Genomic DNA, 19,399 nt, shown 5'->3' with positions numbered 1-19,399 from the left:
CCGAGTGCCGCGTAGCAGAGTGAGCGCCTGTTACTCGTCCCAGCTTCTGCCAACCTAGCAGTTCGAAAGCATGTAAAAATGCAAGTAGAAAAATAGGGACCACTACGGTGGGAAGGTAACAGCGTTCCGTGCGCCTTTGGCGTCTAGTCATGCCGGCCACATGACCACGGAGACGTCCTCGGACAAGTGCTGGCTCTTCGGCTTTGAAACGGAGATGAGCACCGGCCCCTAGAGTCGGAAACGACTAGCACATTAAACCTTTAATGTCTCAGGTTAAAAGATTATAGTGCTCACATTATATACTGCTGCTCCAAGTTCTTTAATAGATTCACAGGAAAATTATAATATTCTGGACAAATTCCAGGATAATCTAGATGTGTAAGAAAGTGGGGAATTTTGTGCACCAAAATCCTGAATTAATCAAACAGCCTGAGATTGAATAAAGGCAATGGATATTGGCAGTAAAGCAGACTAAAATACACAGAAACTAAAAATAACCTTAGTACAGTGCTAACTACACATCTGTGTTTACCTAAGCAACAAAAGAAACAAAAACTTCTGATTCCATTTTACCTTGTTTTGCTTTCTGGAAATTTCCACTTTTAATTTGGGGCTGAAGGAAATATACTTTTCATGTTTTCCTTTTTTTTTTTTGATCCCAACATATATGCTTGATTGTTTTGCTTTATTTTTCATTATCACATTTTATAAAAGACGTGAAGTAAGGATTTTGAAGATTTTTTTTATAAAAAAAAAGTACCCTGTGAACTTTATTTGTGTGTCAGATGCATTTTAAGACATATATATCTATTTGTTATTTATGCTTCATGGGAAAAAATATTAAAAAATCTAAGCAAAAGCATTTGAAGAAAAGAATTAAGGAACTTGTGAGTCCATATATAAAGCAATTTACACTTGAAACAGAAAGCTTTTATATCTGCTCAGTTGAAACTTAATTCCTTTTATGGACTTCATCCTTGAGGGAGATGGGCAGTCTAAAAACATGGAAGGTAGGTAGGTAGGTAGGTAGGTAGATAGATAGATAGATAGATAGATAGATAGATAGATAGATAGATAGATAGATAGATAGATAGATGATAGATAGATAGATAGATAGATAGATGATAGATAGATAGATGATAGATAGATAGATAGATAGATAGATAGATAGATGATAGATAGATAGATAGATAGATAGATGATAGATAGATAGATAGATAGATAGATAGATAGATAGATAGATAGATAGATAGATGATAGATAGATAGATAGATAGATAGATGATAGATAGATAGATAGATAGATGATAGATAGATAGATAAATAGATAGATAGATGATAGATAGATAGATAGATGATAGATAGATAGATAGATAGATAGATAGATAGATAGATAGATAGATAGATGATAGATAGATAAAAAGAGAAAGAGAATTATATAAGACAAGACTTGGAAATTATTGGCTTCCTAATTAAAAAGCAACCACAAGATATTTCTACTAAGGATGCTCAGGACAAAATATATAATGATTTATTTTTATTTTTATTCTCATATAATAAAGAAAAAGTTACTGAAGGAGAAATTAATCATTTTATCTACTATAGTTCCTCCAAAGATTACATATCACCAAGTTAATTATCTGGCTACACCTTTATATGTATAAGAATTATATTAAGAATTATATTAATTACATTAAGTTATGAAAAAAATTCTTAGTCCAACTTAGTAATATAATATACATAATGAAGGGGGATTGGAGTCTTCTTCATAGTTGGAAGGTTATAATGAAGCTTGCCTGAATAAAATTTCTTTCAGTTTCTTCTATCAAGATAATATAACAGTGCTTTTGAAACCTGGTAAAGGTTTGGCTGATTATACAAGTTACTGCTTGATTCCTTAATAGATGTTGATACTAAAATGTTGACAGCAACCCTGTTATAAAGACCAGGGGTCCCCAACCCCCAGGCCGTGGCCCACTACCAAGCCTTGAGCCTTTCGGAACTGGGCCGTGGAAGTGGCAGATGAGCACCTGCGTGCATTCCCACTTGCGTGTGCAGAGGGCAAATGTGTGCCGTGCATTCCATTTGCACGAGCACCGTGCAGAAACATCTATTCCACCACCACCCCAGTCTGCAAAGCCGAAAAGGTTGGGGAACTCTGATACAGACTGCTAAAATTTAGATTTAACAGTAACTCTATCTTCCCAAATAGTTAAAAAATTGAAAGTTTGATGTACTTTTATTTTAATTCCTGCAGTCTAGTTTCATATAAGGTCAACAAGCCTTTTATCTGTTACGTTATTAATTGATATACATTACTTTTAAAAAAATTCTTATTAGATGAAGAAAGGGCTTTTAATATGGAGTAGTTGAAATTTTTGAGACAAGATTTGGCCAAACACGGATTTCCTTCATTTTTATTTATTGGATTCATATGAAGACCAGGATCATTACAGGTGGGACTATTTCTTTACCTGTCAAGATGTTTGATGGAATTCATCAAGTGTGACCTCTCCTCTTATATTTATTTTGACCTTTTTTGTCAGGCAATCACATTCGGGCCATAAAAGTGGCTTGAGTTGAACAAATTATATGTTGATAATATGTGTCTTATTAGAAATTATTAATGTTTTGTGGCAAAATTTATTGGCATTATGCCACAGTTTGGTAAATTATTAGGTATTTTGATTAATTGCAATAATAATAATAATAATAATAATAATAATAATAATAATAATAATAATAATAATAATAATAATAATAATAATAATAGGGAGGAGGACGAGGAGGAGGAGGAGGAACCTTGGAGGTCCTCTAGTACAACCCCCTGCTGAGGCAGGAAACCCTATACCATTTCAGACAAATGGCTGTCCAGTCTCTTAAAAACGTCCAGTGTTGGAGCATTCACAGCTTCTGGAGACAGGTTGTTCCACTGGTTAATTGTTCTAACTGTCAGGAAGTTTCTCCTTAGTTCTAGGTTGCTTCTCTCCTTGATTAGTTTCCATCCGTTGCTTCTTGTCCTGCCTTCGGGTGCTTTGGAGAATAGCTTGACTCCCTCTTCTTTGTGGGAGTCCCTGAGATATTGGAACACTGCTATCATGTCACCCCTCACCTTTCTCTTCATTAAACTACACATACCCAATTCCAGCAACCTTTCCCTATATGTTATAGCCTCCAGTCCCCTAATCATCTTTGTTGCTCTTCTCTGCACTCTTTCTAGAGTCTCGACATCTTTTTTACATCATGATGACCAAAACTGGATGCAGACTTTTAAAATTTGCCATAAGCTGTAAATATATTTGTGAACATCTGTGAAAAATAGGAGTTTATTCCTTGAATTCTTGAATAGTTTAAATATCTTGGAATAATTATTGTAAGAACAGTTTTTTTGTTTCTGGACATAAATATTTCAACCTGCTTGTCCCAGATTTATTTTTATATAAATGGATAGATAATAAAGATGTATCTTTCCTATTTGTTATAAGGAAAGGTAAATGTTGTAATAATGAATATTATTCTAAAATTCTTAGAAGGAATTCCTTGCTAATACTTTTAAGGAACTTAAAGCAGGTTTGGTGAGTTTTGAAGAATGCTTTTAATAAGAACAACCCTCCCCTAGTATTTCTTTATCTAAATTATGGCTGATAGATTAAAACAGAGATTTTAACTTTCCTGATTTTCAACTCTACCATTGACTATATTAGTTTAACAGGTTAAAAAACAATTGTGGGCACAGTTTTAAATTATATCCTACCAATACCTTAGCTGAAATTTGTTTCTTTGGATATTTGTTTTAATCAAGATTCTGCTGCATTTTCAGTTATAAAGGCAGCAAGGTGCATATGAAAGATTTAGGGGCAGAAATGTAATTCTGATTCTTATTCTTCTGACAGATTTACACTTTGGGATAATCCCAGGCTGAATGTGGTTTGTTTGGGTTTTGCATTTATGGGTTTATAGAGGAATTGACATATTAAATCAGCTTACAAACGTCCCAGTTTGGTCTTGTGTTGCACGTTCTCATTTGAGACTGGAGTGCAGTGTGGAGGTCACAGAGCAGGTTGCAGATATGGCTAGGAGGGCCTTTGCACAGATCCATCTGGTGTGTCAGTTGGGAGACCCTTCAGGCAGTCAGTCATACTCTATAATCACTTCACAATCGGACATTGGAACTCTCTTTTTTTCAAGGAGGCTGTCCTTGAAGACCCCTTGGAGGCAACTTTTTAATAGAAAATGGCCATGAAGTGGGTGAAATTAAGCATTCCTTTGTTCTTAAAGTAGTCCATAATTAAATCGTATTGTTTTGTTAGATTACATGCTAGCAAATTAGGTTTCCACTTTGCAGATATACATTTCTGTATTTTTTATAATGCTGACTTTTAATAGGTCAGTCCTTTATGGAGTGGTGGGATTCAAATATGTGAACAACCGGTTCTCTGTGTGGATGCCACTTCCGGAAGTCCATTCTGGGCCTGGGCAACAAAAAATTAGCTACCGGTTCTGCCGAACTGGTGTGAATCCCACCACTGCCTTTATGCCTCTGATTTGATATGGTAGCCTTTCGTATCCAAAGCCCTGCTGCGCTCTTAGTACAGAGCCAAAATGAGGGTGGCAACTACTTACTGTTTTCCCTCTTTGCAAGTAATTGGAGAGAAATTATTCAGACCAATATTAGGGTTGGTATAAATATTTCGATGTTGGGTGATTAATGAATAGGAGACCTTTGGATTCCACCAATCTAAAGTTTTCCTCAGTCTAGTGTGGTCTCCAATGTCCCTCATTTTCCTCTTTTCTGATGTTGGAACTTCAGTAAAAAAAAAAATCTGCGGAAGCTTTTAAGACAGTCTGGGAGAGGGGAATCCAGTTCTAGGTTTTGTTTCCCCCCCCTCCTCTCGGAAGTCAGATCCTCACCCCATTCTTGGAAGAGGAAATCTTCTGAATGTCCTATGACTCCCAGTGACCTAGGAGTGCACTCTGACATTCTGCAAGAAACTCGGTGCCTTAATGCTAAATATCTGGGGCAAATACATCCTGTTGTGTGTATTTTTCTAATAATGTACGTGGTTTTCATTCTGTATATGCTACGTTTGAGATTTAAGGGTTACCTGAAGTATTTTATTTGTTTGGGGGGGCGACGTACTTCATTTTCTGGGAGGGGATTGGCAAAGCTCCTGTAGTTAGATTTTGTCTCATCAGTAAAGTATATTGTGTTCCCTATACTGTACTTAGTCAGGAAACATTCCTTTCAGCAGTGCTGTCAGCAAGTCTTACATTTGTATCTCATATCTAGTTTTCAACTCGGTTTATTAATTCCATTTTTATAGGTTACTGCACTTAAGAATGAACATTGAAGATAAGCTAGGAGGATTGTTTCTTAAATGTGGTAGCATAGAACAGATGCAGTCATCGAGGGATATGGTTGGAATGGGTGCCACCTCTGACCAGTCGGCAATTTCTGTGGAACGGCAAGGAGCAGTGCTTCAAGACCGGGCTATGGCACGTCAAGAAATCCTTTCTGCAGATGAAGTTTTACAAGAAAGTGAACTCCGACCGCAAGAAATGATCCCACATGATGAACTTATGGTTCATGAAGAGACGGTGAAAAATGATGATGACATAGAGGGACATGACAGACTTCCCCAAGGGCTTCATTATGCAGTCAATGTTCCTGTAAGTATTTTCTTTTCACTAATTTTGCCTGCAGTTATTTTGTAGAGTTTTGCTTTAAACTGTAAGCTAAGCAAAGGGTAAACATAAAAAAGGCAGTGGTTTATGGCTATTTCATTAATTAATGACAGATTTGGTTTGAAGTCAATAGTGGGAAGAAATATATTTTTAAAAGGTTGTTCTAAGATAACTTCATCCGGTTTTTCTAGGTGTGTGCATCTTTGCTACTATGTATTTGTCATTAAAAGCCTTTCTAGCGTCTTCTCTGTAGTCTAAAGCAGAATTCCCCAAACGTTCCGGCTTGATGGCCTGGAAGGAAAGAGAGGATTAGGGAAATGTGCATGCATGCAGCCCCATGCACACATGCGCAAATGGGCGTGCACATGATGGGAGCGCTAGTGTGCACATGCACATGCAAGTGGGCCATGCGCACACACAGCATGTGCATTGGTGCCCATATGCATGTGTGAACGGGCCGTTGGAACCCGTACGCATGCGCAAACGGGCTGCTGGCGCCCCCATGCATGCACAAACAGGCCGCTGGAACCTGCATGATGTCAACAGTGGTGCTAGCATCCCTGCACATGCATAAATGGGGCTGCTAGCACCTGCGCGGCGGTGCTACTGGGAATGGGAGGGGCTCACCAGTTATTCCCGGTGCCCGGTGGCTAAGAAGCCATGGTCCAGTAGCAGGATGCGGACCATAGGTTGGGGACCCCTGGTTTAAAGAGTAGTGGTTCTTAAAATTGCTGATGGGATTATGACATTGAAAAAGAGTTTTCCTCTATTAATTCTCCAGACACTCTCCTTCTCCAGATTTGCAGGTTTATTTTCTTTTTCATTTTGGAATACTTAGAAAAGTTTCAGCCATTAAGCAGATGAATAGATGAATGGGATTGGAAGAGAGTGGGCAGCAAGGCACTGATAAGGACTGGAAGAAGGCAAAAGAGCCAACAGACAGGGTAATTAAAGAGGGATTAGGAATGTAGTGGAGAACAAGGCAGTGGAAGTGCATGGTGTGATGAGAGCTACCTGAAAATCCTGCTGGGGCACTGTACTTTTTGTATATATACAAGATGGTGTTGATCCTGAATAAAAAACAGTAGCTAAGATAGCTGTTACAAACCCTTTACAAGCACTATTGTGCTCTTGTAGCCGAACCATTTTACTAATGTTGATGAAATTTTGTTTTATAATAAAAAAGCAATGGAAGATTTACAAAAACTTTATCAGGGGACAATTCTTCATGATTGTGAGTTATTTTTATATCTGTTTTTTTTTTAAAAAAAAGTCTACAGAAGATAAACTTCAAAGAAGATTATAGGGTTATGAGATAATTTTACACAATAAAATTTATCCCTTGATTCATGTCAGATCTAAAGTTTATGGAACTTAGGTATGAATTTACATTCACCATATAAAAATTATATGTGTGTAGGCAAACCCTGGTAGCTCAAGACTTGGGGATCTTGATTCTGAAAAGATGAAACAAAAATTCAGCTTTGTTTATTATAATTGAAGAATTTCTGAACTTGAGAATTAGCAACTACAGGTGGTCCTCATTTAGTGACCACAATTAGAACCAACAACAAGGTCATTAAGCAAAGTGCTCACTAAGTAGAAAATTAAATGAGTGTGACTGTGCTTATGTTTTTACTTCAGCTTTCTTTCTTTTGCTTTACTGTGTAAGAAGGCTACAACCCCAAACAGCCAGCTCTGTCAAACAGTGGGGAACTTTCTCCCCCTCCCCCTCCCTTTGGAATACTCACTCTGAGGCTGGGATAATGAGCAAGAAGGGAAGTAGTGTTTGTATATTCACTGGAAAAGAAGAAATTATAAGAAAATATGGAGAGACACAATGGGAAATACATATTGAAAGCAATATGTTTGTGCCAGTTATTTGCCCAGTATGCTGGCTGCTCTCAGCATGAACTACTTAGGAAGCAAACAGAAGTCAAAATTGTGAAAGTGATTAAAGTCTTGTCAGTTACAGGCAGCAGCTATTAAGCCTGCTAATTAAGGTCACAGAGCTGAGTTTGTTAACTTGTCCTAGCACTTTTTAGGGAGGAGTTACACTGTGGAAAAAGTGGGTTCAGGAACAACTAGCTTGCCTAGGCAATCTCTCCAGTCTGCTGGAAGGGAGGAGAGAAAAAAATTGATCAGGCATAGGGTGGCATATACTAACTGACTGTATTGACAAACACAAGACTGAGAGAGAGGGAAAGACATTGCAAAGGTTGTAAATGTGGGCATTGGTTACAAAAATTACTTTTTTTTAATCATCATCATAACTTAAGACAGTCACTACCCACAGCAGTTGCTAAGCAGGGTCTACATGTATGTTTTAATTCATTATGTATGTTGTCAAATTTCGCCTTGTGATCTTACAATTGAAGGTTTTGTTAAAAATCTTGAGAAAGGAAATGAGATATAGGACATAGAACATGAGGATTTTATTATAAATACTTATGTAGAACAAAGCCATGTGTCTAAATCTTAATGCCAAACTGAACACATTTGCGTCTTACTTCTCTGTGGGAAATAACCTGTTTTGATTTTAACACTTGCTTTGAATGTAAGTTGAGTTTTTAAGAAAACATTAAAAAAATTAAAGCAATTGCTAATCTGTAGGAAAAATAACACTGATTTCAGTCATTAAAATTCTGGAACTTCACATTCTTTTGAGATTTATATAGCAACTCTACAGCAGTAGCAATCAAAAATTTAGATTAAAAACATTATGATCGAGGTACCAGTTACTGCCCTTTTGAGCAGTGGACCAATTTCTAGGCTCAAGTTTCCACTGCAGAATTGGCATTCCTTCATATTGTGACTAAGACAGCAGATCTCAGGTCCTAGTTAATTTAATCTCAACTTGTAAAGCTAAATAAGAAGTTGGTTAATATTTCAAAAGGAGACAAACCATCCAGGCTTCACAATACCAAGAAGTAATAAACATGTGGGAAGAGGTCTGTGTTAATGACTTCAATATCGTTGCCAAGAAAAGAAGATGGATGTGTCCATGTAATCATGTCCATGTAGGCTAATCTGAGGGAGAATTTACCTTTTTGTATTGTCATGAATAAGAAATCAAAAATGGTTTATCTGTTTTAAATGTTTGAGTAAACATGTTTTCAGCAGATCCTCAGTTTAACAGACTTTAATGCAATGGACATCAGATGCAGTGGACAAATTTTCATTGTATTTGTGTCATCTTGCATCATTTAATGATATCATTACTGAAATCTGTATAATTTGTGTAGTTATACCACTACTGATGACATCCTATCTGATTTAATGCAGTTGGCAATAATAGACACAGCCTCTATTTGTTCTAATAAATCAAGGTTTTATTTGTATGTATGACACATAATTCAGGTATAACTGTATTTGAAGTATAACACAACAGGGCAATGTCAGTAGAACATTAAATAAAGTTATTCTCCCCCCTCCCCCCAAAATCCAACATAATAAAAAGGTACTGAGCCCTTTCGAGCGAATTGCCATTATTTCTTAAAATATGCTGCAATTGCTCTTTTAGCAGATCAGTGTGAAACAAGAAATTACATTTACTGATGTGACTGAGCAGCAGAAACGGGACAAAAAGTTAATGCGAGAAGGTATAGATATGCAAAAGAAGAAGAAAAGAAAGCAGCGTTCTCCAGCAAAGGTAAGACAATTAATGAAAGACCTGGTAATGAAAGGGCATGGTGCTTTACCATGGAATCTGTCCATTCCATTGGAAATAATATCTGCCAATAATTAGATTCACCTAGCAACAGTTCTGAAGCAAAGAAGGTCTGAAAGATATTCATGGCATGTTTCTTTGAATTTCTTTTCATAGCATAAGCCTTTGGTGTACTTTCACATCTCAGGAAAGCCCTTCTCTAAATATTTTTTTTATAATAATGCTCTACAGAGTCCAATTACCAATGAATACTTAGATGAATAAGACAGCTTTAATAAGGGCTTAGTATTGAGACAAATAACACTGGATTTTATGAACTTTATTTTTATCCATGCAGTACATTAGTGCTGAAAGTAATCATTGTGTGTATCTGAAATGAAATAATTACCTTACAGTGAACAGGTGATAAGGATAGATGTAATAATTCAAAACACATTTTCTTGATCTGAAACTTATTATTTAAGGTTTTACATCTTGAGTTTCCTTCCATTAACTCAGTCAAAAACATGTAAGATCTTGGGAATGAAACACATATTTTTTAATTCAGACTCCCTGTTTCGCTGTGGCCATTTGCAAATGTGAACTCCAATTATTTGTTCTCATTAATTTCCACTCAGCAGTATGTCCTAAGTGGCAAGTTTCATACTGTGCGATTTAAGCTTGCTTGAGAATGTCAAATGTTGTCTCTGTTGAAAATAATCACTCTTGAAAATATTTCTCTTGTTTTAATTCAGTTTCTTAACTTTTCATTAACTGTATGCAAAACAGTTAAACATTTCACATAGTTGTTTCATTCATCATCTGAAAATACTGGGGGGAAAAACCAAGTTCTCCTTCTTCATTGCCTATATTGCCCTTCAGACTTTCTTGGTATTGTATAAACTAGATTTCAAAATTGCCTGCAAAAAGCGGCCTTTGAGTGCTACTTAAGAGGTCTTTTTAAACAATGGCTTTTGAAAATTATAATTTAACCTAATGAGAGCATGACAGTTTAATATGCCTTCTGCTGTGTTTCATATACGTGGTTAGGGATTAAGAGTCCCCAGGTTTAGATTTGTCTGTTCAAAGCAGCACTTCTAGTGAAATTTCAGCATGTGCCTTGTTTAGTATCATTATTTAGCAATTATACTAAAGACAAAATTCATAGTTCACACAGAAGGTTAAAGATAGCATGGGCTGGGGTGGTTTGTCTAGTTTCGTTTGCCGGACAGAGAAGCCTGACTGAGGCTGTCGGGCAAGGTGAATCAGCATACCGCTTATTCATGAACATGTAATTAAGACTAAAAATGGCGTTCCTTTGAGAGAAATCTTAAAATTTCACTCAAAATCTGCAAGCAAAACGACCAAATTACACTCTTAGGACATCACTATGGCTATCCCCAAAACAAAGTAAAATAAAAACAGCAACTTAACTTTGCAGTTGGTAGGTATTTGTAAGCAAAAAGGTTTTAAGTTGTAAGCAAACACTCATCCACCCACTCCCTTTGAAGCTTATTTTGCTGCTTGTTTTTTGTTAGGTGTCCCAGAAAGGTCATTTAAACTTGTTGCAGGATGCCAGTGTTAAGAGAAAAAAAGGTTACACCAGCAATAGTATCAACATGTTTCTAGCTGTTCTACTTCATTCATACATAGAATTCATACATAGATTCATACATAGAATCATAGGGCTGGAAGGGACCTTGGAGGTCTTCTAGTTCAGACATGTCAAACACAAGGCCCGGGGGCCGGATCCGGCCCGCGAAGTGGTTTCATGTGGCCCGCGAAGCCATCCTGGAAACAGTGAGGGAACGGCCCCCACTGCCTTGGCCCAGAGACCCTCCTTCTGCCAGAGACGCTCAGATCTGTCCCACTCCTGCCCAGGCCCCCATAGGCACCCTTGACGCGAACGATGTAGAGCTGGCCATGCCCACCCAGTAGGCCATACGCACTCTAGCCACGCCCACCCAGTAGGCCACGCCCACCCATTAGGCCACGCCCACCCAGGCCACACCCGCCCGGCCCCTTGAGGGCAACCGCAGTGCTGATGCGGCCCTCAATGAAATTGAGTTTGACACCCCTGTTCTAGTTGGACACACACACACACACCCTTGCCTAAGGCAAGGGTCCTTATACCATCCCAGACAATGGTTGTCCATTTTTTTTTCTTGAAAACCTCCAGCAATGGAGCACCTAAAACTTCACCTATATTGCAAACACTGAAAAGATAACAACACTGTTACATCACTGAAGGAAATAATTGCAGTTCATCCACTTTTATAAATTTCCCTATTTTGCATTGTGGCTTGATACTAAAGTGCTTAATTTCCCCCTACTGAATATGAATTTGCATTGAATATAATTGTTCAGAAATTAATGTGAGACTGAATTTTGCCGTTTTAAAAATAGATCCTTACAATAAATGAGGATGGATCACTTGGTCTGAAAACCACCAAATCTCACATTTGCGAGCATTGTAATGCTGCCTTTAGAACCAACTACCATTTACAAAGACATGTCTTCATTCATACAGGTACTGCTTGAATTTAAATTGTTTCTTTTCTTATCAATCTGAAACAATTGACTGAATAATAAATATAAAGTAATGTATATTTTAGATTCCGAAGTGCAGGACATCTGGCATCTAAGCTTAGGTATTTCATGCACCAAGGTGTCAAAAAATACCAGAGACAATTAGTGTCCTTACAGTTAATTTAAGATATATTGTGTTGCTCTTATACAGAGATACTATGTATTTATAAGCAACCTATCTTTAATTCTGGTTTGTTTATAAACTAGACTCTGGTTTCTTACTTGGCCAATGAAGGTTTTAAATATATATTGTATAGTGTCTCAGGAGCACTATTTTATCCCAGAGAGTTTGGGTAGATTTTTTTTTAATTAAAACATTTGCAGGCTTTCTTAGTTGCTGCCTTCCAATAATTTACTGTTTTATTTCGCAAGAGCATATTTAGAAATGAATGTTTGTAGCTTTTAACTTACAGATGTGGAATTATATTGTTTAAGGTGAAAAACCATTTCAGTGCAATCAGTGCGAGATGCGTTTCATACAGAAGTACCTTCTACAGAGACATGAGAAGATTCACACCGGTGAGTAGAGTGCCTTTGAGTATCTTTGCTGATATTTTTAAAAATTGTTCTACAAAATCATGGCCAAGTGATTTAGACAGCTTTGTTTTAATATATGAAAGAATTTAGGTATACAATTTAGTTTGCTTTTTTTTTTAAAGTGTTGAAGTATTGATAACTGGTACAAACAGTGCTTGCAAAATATTTACTGTTGGGTAAACGATAAACAGGAATATTCCAAAAGTATTATAGCCCAAGCGCCTATTGCATAAATCTTTGCACCTTTCTTTTATAAACGTTCATAAGGAAAATTAAAAATGAGATGGAGATTTAGCAAAAGATAATAGAAAAGAAAAGTTATACTGCATTTGTGCCTTAAAAAATCTACTTCAGGAAAACCACATTTTCTAAACAGCTTTGACTTTAGTAGGTTTTTGGCATTTTGGTGCATGCCTTTTCATTGCTTCCAAAAATATTTAGGAGTACAGTCCCCTTGGACTTCTAGATGCCAAATTTCAGACTCTCTTTCTGAAAAGTATAACTTGCACATAAGCTAAGTGTGGCTTGGTGAGATATTTCATATTTTTAAAATTACTAATGCTTCGTATGTTTTGGTCCATATGTAAACCTTGAGAAACGCAATAGCATTTTTTTCACAGTGAACTTGCCTGCACAAATCTTGGAATGCTTGCATCTTAGTTTTAATAGTATTTGGATTTGTGGTTTGACATCTTGACTCATCTAAGCTGTGCTTAATTTTTATCTTTTTTTTCCTGGCTATCTTCTACTGCTGTTCTTCATTATTGTTGCTATTTACTTAGTTAAACAATTTTAGTATAAGTATGTAAACATCTAATTTATTTTTCAAAAACTAATTTTCTACCCTAGGGATATGTGAGCATTCCGCACAGTAAATTGAAATGATTAGCATGTACAGCATGTTTAACATAAAAAATACTTCTCCAAAAGATTTCCAACATTTACAGAGACGAAAAATTGCCTAAATGTATTCTAGATGTCACTTGTAAAAAATACCTTAGATTCACTCAGACTGATTATTCAGATTATTTTTAAATATGCATAAACCAGCTTAGTTTGTACAATTTATTAGAATATACACTTTTCTAATTTATGAAGATGTGACGCCAAACAAGAAAGCAATAAGTTACTAGGAAGAAATGATGACATGAAAGGAGTAGGATCCAGGTACACTGGATTTGTAATCTGTTTGTGACATGGCAATTATTACTGGGAAAGTCAACTAAGAATTACAAACATGCTTTAATAAACCTGGAATTCCATTGTATTAGTCTATATTGGTACATGGCATTTTTGAAACTTGCAGTGTTTATCCTCTAAGATAAATAATAGCTGAGCTGTGTATAGCTTTGAACTTGATTTCCAAAACGTGTTTCAGAAAGCAAATATACTAAAATAGAGCCACCTTTTCCTGGGATTTTGCAGCTGCGCTGGTAGTGAGACAGTAGCAACATTCATGCCTTCATGCACTCCAGAGCATCATTTGGAAGCAGAATCCAAAGTGCTACACAGAATGATAATAAAAATTAGCCATAGGAAGGGTCAATCAGAAACAAAGAAAGAAGTGACATTTCCTTTTCCTTGCTGATCATTTTTCCTCCCAAAATAGAATCCTGACCGTGTTACTTTTCTTGTAAAGGAGAAAAACGCTGGTGATCAGTACCCACTTTTCAGTCCATTTAAATGGGGGAAGATAGATTGGGAAATATTTTACATTTGTTGCCCATTTTTCTTTCCTGTGTTCCTACTTAAAACCACCAACAGCTGCTTTTTAAACAAGTAAATAAACAAAGACTAAAATCCCAAAGTATGCTATTTGCATAATTGCCATAGCCATATTAGGGCCATAGAAGTACTGTATATAGTAGCAGATAAGATTATTAATCCGCAAACCATGTAGCAAAAGTTCTCTAAATTCTTTTTTAGTGCTTCCTTGCAAATGTTTTTGACTAGAGAGAAACTGGAATGTATAACCTGCAGGCTTTTGTATGAAAAATTCAATATTTTAGTTGCATTTAATTTTGATTTCAAGGGCTGAAATTCAGCACATAATTAAAATGTATTTTATATTTAGAAATCTTTGTGTTTTCTGAAGATGTTTAGACTTTGCTTCTCCTTTTATATGTAGTAAATTCACTGCAGGTAGCCCTCGACTTACGACCACAATTCAGCCCCACATTTCCATTGCTAAGCAAGCTGGAAGTTAAGTGAATTTTGCCCCATTTTACGACCTTTCTTGCCACAGTTGTTAAGTGAAGCACTGCAGTTGTTAAGCTCATAACACATTTGTTAAGTGAAACTGGCTTCTTCATTGACTTTGCTTGTCAGAGGGTCGCCAGAGAATCCCAGGCCACTGCAACTGTCATAAATACGCACCAGTTGCCAAGCATCCAGATTTTGATCACATGACCACAGGGACGCTGCAACGGTCGTAAGTCTCCTTTTCAGTGACTTGTAATTGTAATTTCAAGTGGTCACTAAATGAATAGTTATAAGTCAAGGATTACCTGTATTGCCTTTTAAATTGTTTTAAAGAAATTAACAGGTTTACATACAGTGTTTTCCCAAAAATAAGACCTACCCCCCAAATAAGCCCTACTTTTGGGGTGAGACGCACGCCTAAAAATCAAACTAGGGTGGGAGATGGGGGGTGGAGCTGTCCCACGCATCCCGCACCTACCTACCAGGCCTCCAATGAATCAACACCTTCCTCTCCTCGCTCCACTTCTTCTGCAGCATCCCCCAGCCTGTATTTCGCAGACAGAGGCCTTTCCGGAAGGCCTCTGCAGCCAAGTACTGAGCTATGGATTCAATCCGTAGTTCGGTTCTCTGCTGCACAGGCCTTGCGGAAAGGTGTCTGACAGCGAAATGCAGGCTGGAGCTCCTTCTCAGCTGCAGAATGAAGCTGCTCCTTCAGCTGCAGAAGAAGTGGGCCAAGTGGGCGGGACTGTGGGGGCTGCCGCCGCAATGTAAGTGGAAAACACACACTCCCCCCCCCCCCCCGAAAATAAGATCTGGTGCCTCTTTTGGAGGCAAAAAAAAGACCAGGTCTTATTTTGGGGGAAACACAGATGATCCCAAATTTCAGCTGAGGTACAAATAGTAATCTAGTCTTTCTAGATTTCAAGCTTATAAACTCCAGCTGTCTTATATCCCCCCCTCCCCCCGTAGCAGTGGTCTCCAACCTTTTTGGCACCAGGGACCGTTTTTGTGGAAGACAATTTTTCCACGGACCAGGGGGGATGGTTTTGGTTTTGATCACTTGTTCACTGCTCACCTCCAGCTGTGCAGCCCAGTTCCTAACAGGCCACAGACCAGTACCGGTCCATGGCCAGGGGGTTAGGACCTCTGCCCTGCAGTATAGTTCCCAGAATATTTTGAAGTGCTATCCCTATATACAAAGTCTCAGTTGTGCATTGGGACTCGTTCTTAATCTGGAAGATCAGTTTGATAACTGAATTCTTCTTGATCATATGTAGTCTGTGTGTTCAGGTAGTGACTTTGGCAAGTGGTACATTTGCACTGTGTAGGTCTTCATTTGAACCTTTCCCAAGCTGGTGTCATGTAATTCATATCCCAGTTATGTAGAATACAACCATAACTACCGTGAATTACTGATGATTTCTTCTGAAGCTTTACATTATAATGTGTACGTTATAGTTGCACATTTTAATTGGCTGCTAAACGTACTGGGCTGCAAAAATCCAGGGGACAGCGAGATGTCAACAGTTAGGGTTTATTTTATCTCTTTGCTGTCATCTAGTGATGGACAAGATTTTGGTGACCTAGATATGGTATGATTATTCCGTTGTAAATTTTGAATGCTTGGGTCAGTGGGACTTTATTAAAGAAAAATATTGCCATCAAAATTAACTGTAACTCTTAACAAAATCTCAGTAGCCTGTATGGTATTGTGGCAAAGGCAAGGAATTGATCCCACGGTTAGAGATCCATCACTCTAGTTGGGCAAAGAAATAATATTTATTTTCATTTATTTATCTCACCCTTATTATTTTTATAAGTAACTCAAGGTGGCAAACACATACTCCTCCTTCCTCCTATTTTCTCCATAACAACAATCTTGTGAAGTGAATTGGGCTAAGAAAGAGTGACTGACCCAAAACCAGCTTTCATGCCGAAGGTGGGTCTAGAACACTCCTGGCTTCTAGTCTGGTGCCTTAATGACTAGACCAAACTGGCCTTATTAAAAATTGCTTACTTTCCAAGTACTAAGTTGGAATACTATAGCCGTATTTAGATTTTGTATGCTTAGCTTATGGTTTTCTTTTCCACATAATAAGCACCCAGTGGCCTGTCTCTCGGAGCACATTTCCTTTAAATTTATCAACCAAATCCTACACAGTTAAGCAGCTTTCAGCTGCTCTCCACTGTTTCTTTTGCTTCTGATTTCCAAGCTGAATTGCTTTCCAAACCTGTTTTCCATGCCTCATTTTCCTGAAACTCTTTGGTCCTGAGTTCTGCTGCCTGTTTGAGATTTTCATGAAAGTGTCCAGCACAGAAACCAGATTTCTTAACATCATATGGCTACCACTACCCCAGTTTAAGGTTGATTTTGGAGGGGAAGACTTGCTCTTTTCCTTTTTTTGGCTTCCTCTATCACATATGATATTTTCTTTTCAAAGTCTTGGCCAGACCCATTGACTGGTCATATTTCTCATTGGCCTTGTAATTACTAATGTTAATTCCTTGACCAATGGACATGGTTCCTTCAAGGTACATCTTGAAATTGCCCTTCCCTACCAGCTGTCACCAAGGCAGTTACGGTTTTCGGTCCAATATGGAAGAACACAACTAGCTCTCTGGCACATTTGGAAATAACATAACCTCACTCCCAAGTGTCTCAGAATAGATTGATTGCAGTATACAAACCAGAATAAATATTGTGTTACTTCATACTTTCAGACTAAGGTTAATGAGGTCACATTACTAATGTATCTGAATGGACTGTGTGACCTGATTCACACAGCATATTGAATCTTTGTGTGAACCCAGCCTTTATGGTTTCTAAGCCATGGTTTATGATGTTTATAATGATAATCTGATTCTTCCTCTGACTGCACAGATCGTTTGGCAATTTGCAATCCAATCCAGTCCTTTGAATGTCGCATAGCTGCATCCAAATGTGACTCATTCTATAAACCATGGTTAAAACAGTTTAGGAAAAGAACACACAACCTGAGATTCAAGTCCTGCATATATTCCCTGTAAAGCTTGAATGCAGACCCTTTCACTTAACAGACAGAACAGATGATCAAGTATGCAATTAGAGAGCGATCATGTTAATGATACATAATTTTAATTGCATGTACACAAAATAATAGTAGAGTCTGAATGGGGATGGCAACGAGTACACGTAATTTATACGTAGATTGTTTTTGGTCTGGACTTACTGGTTTTTGGCTTGCAGCTCCTGTATGCCAAAAGTTACAAGTATGGCTCTAGGATTAGAAAACTGAATTTTCCAGAGAAAGTTGCAGCACAAGTGGACTGAAATTCTCGATTATTTTTAAATCAGTGAGACTGGATTAGTTTAATTCCAAATATTTATTACAATGTAAAGGTTTAAGCTAAAGCAAAGTAACACGTCCTATGGAGAAGAGAAAAATAAATAAAAAAGGAGATGAAAAGTATAAGCATTGGGGGGAAGGTAGTATTTAGCCAAAACTAAATGCTAATCAGTAAGAAATGAGTCTTTTGTTAATATAGAATTCTAGCAGTGGTTTAATATTTTTGTATACTGTGTTATCTGAGTATAAATTGCCACCGTTACTTATCTACTAATTTGTTACTGGATTTACCTTTACAGCTATGTTTTCTAAAACCCTTATTCTATGCCATCTGAAAAAAGGAGCATTATGTTGTGGACTTTTTATCATGAATAAATGTTATTTTTATAATTGATTTTACACCAAAACTTCACATTGCTCACCATGTCCCGCATATTCAACAGTCATCAGCAGTAGTATACTTTACCATTTGAACAAATGCTATTCACTGTAGAATAGCATGCCACCTATAAACATTTAGAACAGTAGCAGTGTCAGCCATGTGGGTTTTTACATAAAAGGTAATTCCATAACATATGCTATGGTTCTACAGTGGATCAATGTAAACACTTTGAGATAGTTGTTTCTACGTACAGTATTGTACTGTATGATAAAAGGAAGCGTTTGACATTTCAAAGAACACACTTCAGTGAACGTACATTTCAAAATCCAAGATACTGTTAATGTCAGATTAATGTTACGGTATGATTACTTTTGATATTTGTAACTTGATAACTGATATACAGAGAAGATTTTTATCTAGGATTATAGTCCGCTTCCTGCCAAGTGCTGCAGGGATCATTTGTTTAAAAAGATTAAAAAAGCACAGTAACAGCATTTACCCACTTGCATGAGGCAGAATTTGCTTTGTAAAAAACTCTAGATAAAAGTCTCTTTTTTCCCCGTTTCTTATTTCAGATAATATGATTTCTCCAAATTCTGCCGTGGAATAGCCCATCTTTTCCACGAAAAGTTTTCTCTCCCTCCCTGAGTTGAATATATGAGTGAAGTTATACAAACTGTATTTGATCTTGGTTTCAAAGGTTTTCTTCACTATTTTTAAAATTAAATATTGGCTCTCATCAGGCTTTCCTACTCAAACAAATATTTTATTTCTTCTGGTCTATGAATTCTGATTGACACAGTGCCATCAAGTCATTTTCCATTCCTAATGACTGCATAGATTTTTTTTCATGATGATCTGTCCCTAAGCTGGTCAATATAGACTCAACTCTTTCAACTGTATATTCATCAACATTGTACTTGAGTCCACCCACCTTGCTGCTGGCCATCCTCTACCCTTTCCTTCCATGTTTCTTTGCCTCAAAGCTTTTTCCCGAGAAATAGATCTTGGCTCAGTATGTTAAGTAGGA

General features: G+C 37.2%; 2 protein-coding genes across 3 annotated transcripts in view; one reads left to right on the top strand and one right to left on the bottom strand.

The window, feature by feature from the left end:
* Window positions 1-19,399, bottom strand: part of LOC308668250 (uncharacterized protein) — a 281,434-nt gene that overhangs the window by 206,883 nt on the left and 55,152 nt on the right. The window lies entirely within an intron of this gene.
* Window positions 1-19,399, top strand: part of ZNF148 (zinc finger protein 148) — a 47,484-nt gene that overhangs the window by 17,967 nt on the left and 10,118 nt on the right. The window contains exons 2-5 of one of the 2 annotated variants that reach the window (XM_081336912.1): window positions 5,324-5,669; window positions 9,211-9,336; window positions 11,740-11,863; window positions 12,358-12,441. In XM_081336912.1, the coding sequence (XP_081193038.1) occupies window positions 5,340-5,669; window positions 9,211-9,336; window positions 11,740-11,863; window positions 12,358-12,441 (664 nt within the window). In that variant the 5' untranslated portion in view covers window positions 5,324-5,339. Of the gene's footprint in view, window positions 1-5,323; window positions 5,670-9,207; window positions 9,337-11,739; window positions 11,864-12,357; window positions 12,442-19,399 lie in introns of both variants that reach the window. The other variant, XM_081336911.1, reaches the window with a different exon arrangement.

Source organism: Vipera berus (assembly GCF_964194415.1).
Source record: "Vipera berus genome assembly, chromosome: 1".
Classification (NCBI taxonomy): Eukaryota; Metazoa; Chordata; class Lepidosauria; order Squamata; family Viperidae; genus Vipera; species Vipera berus.
Note: the sequence above shows the minus strand (reverse complement) of the source record. Positions and strands in the feature narration are given on the sequence as shown.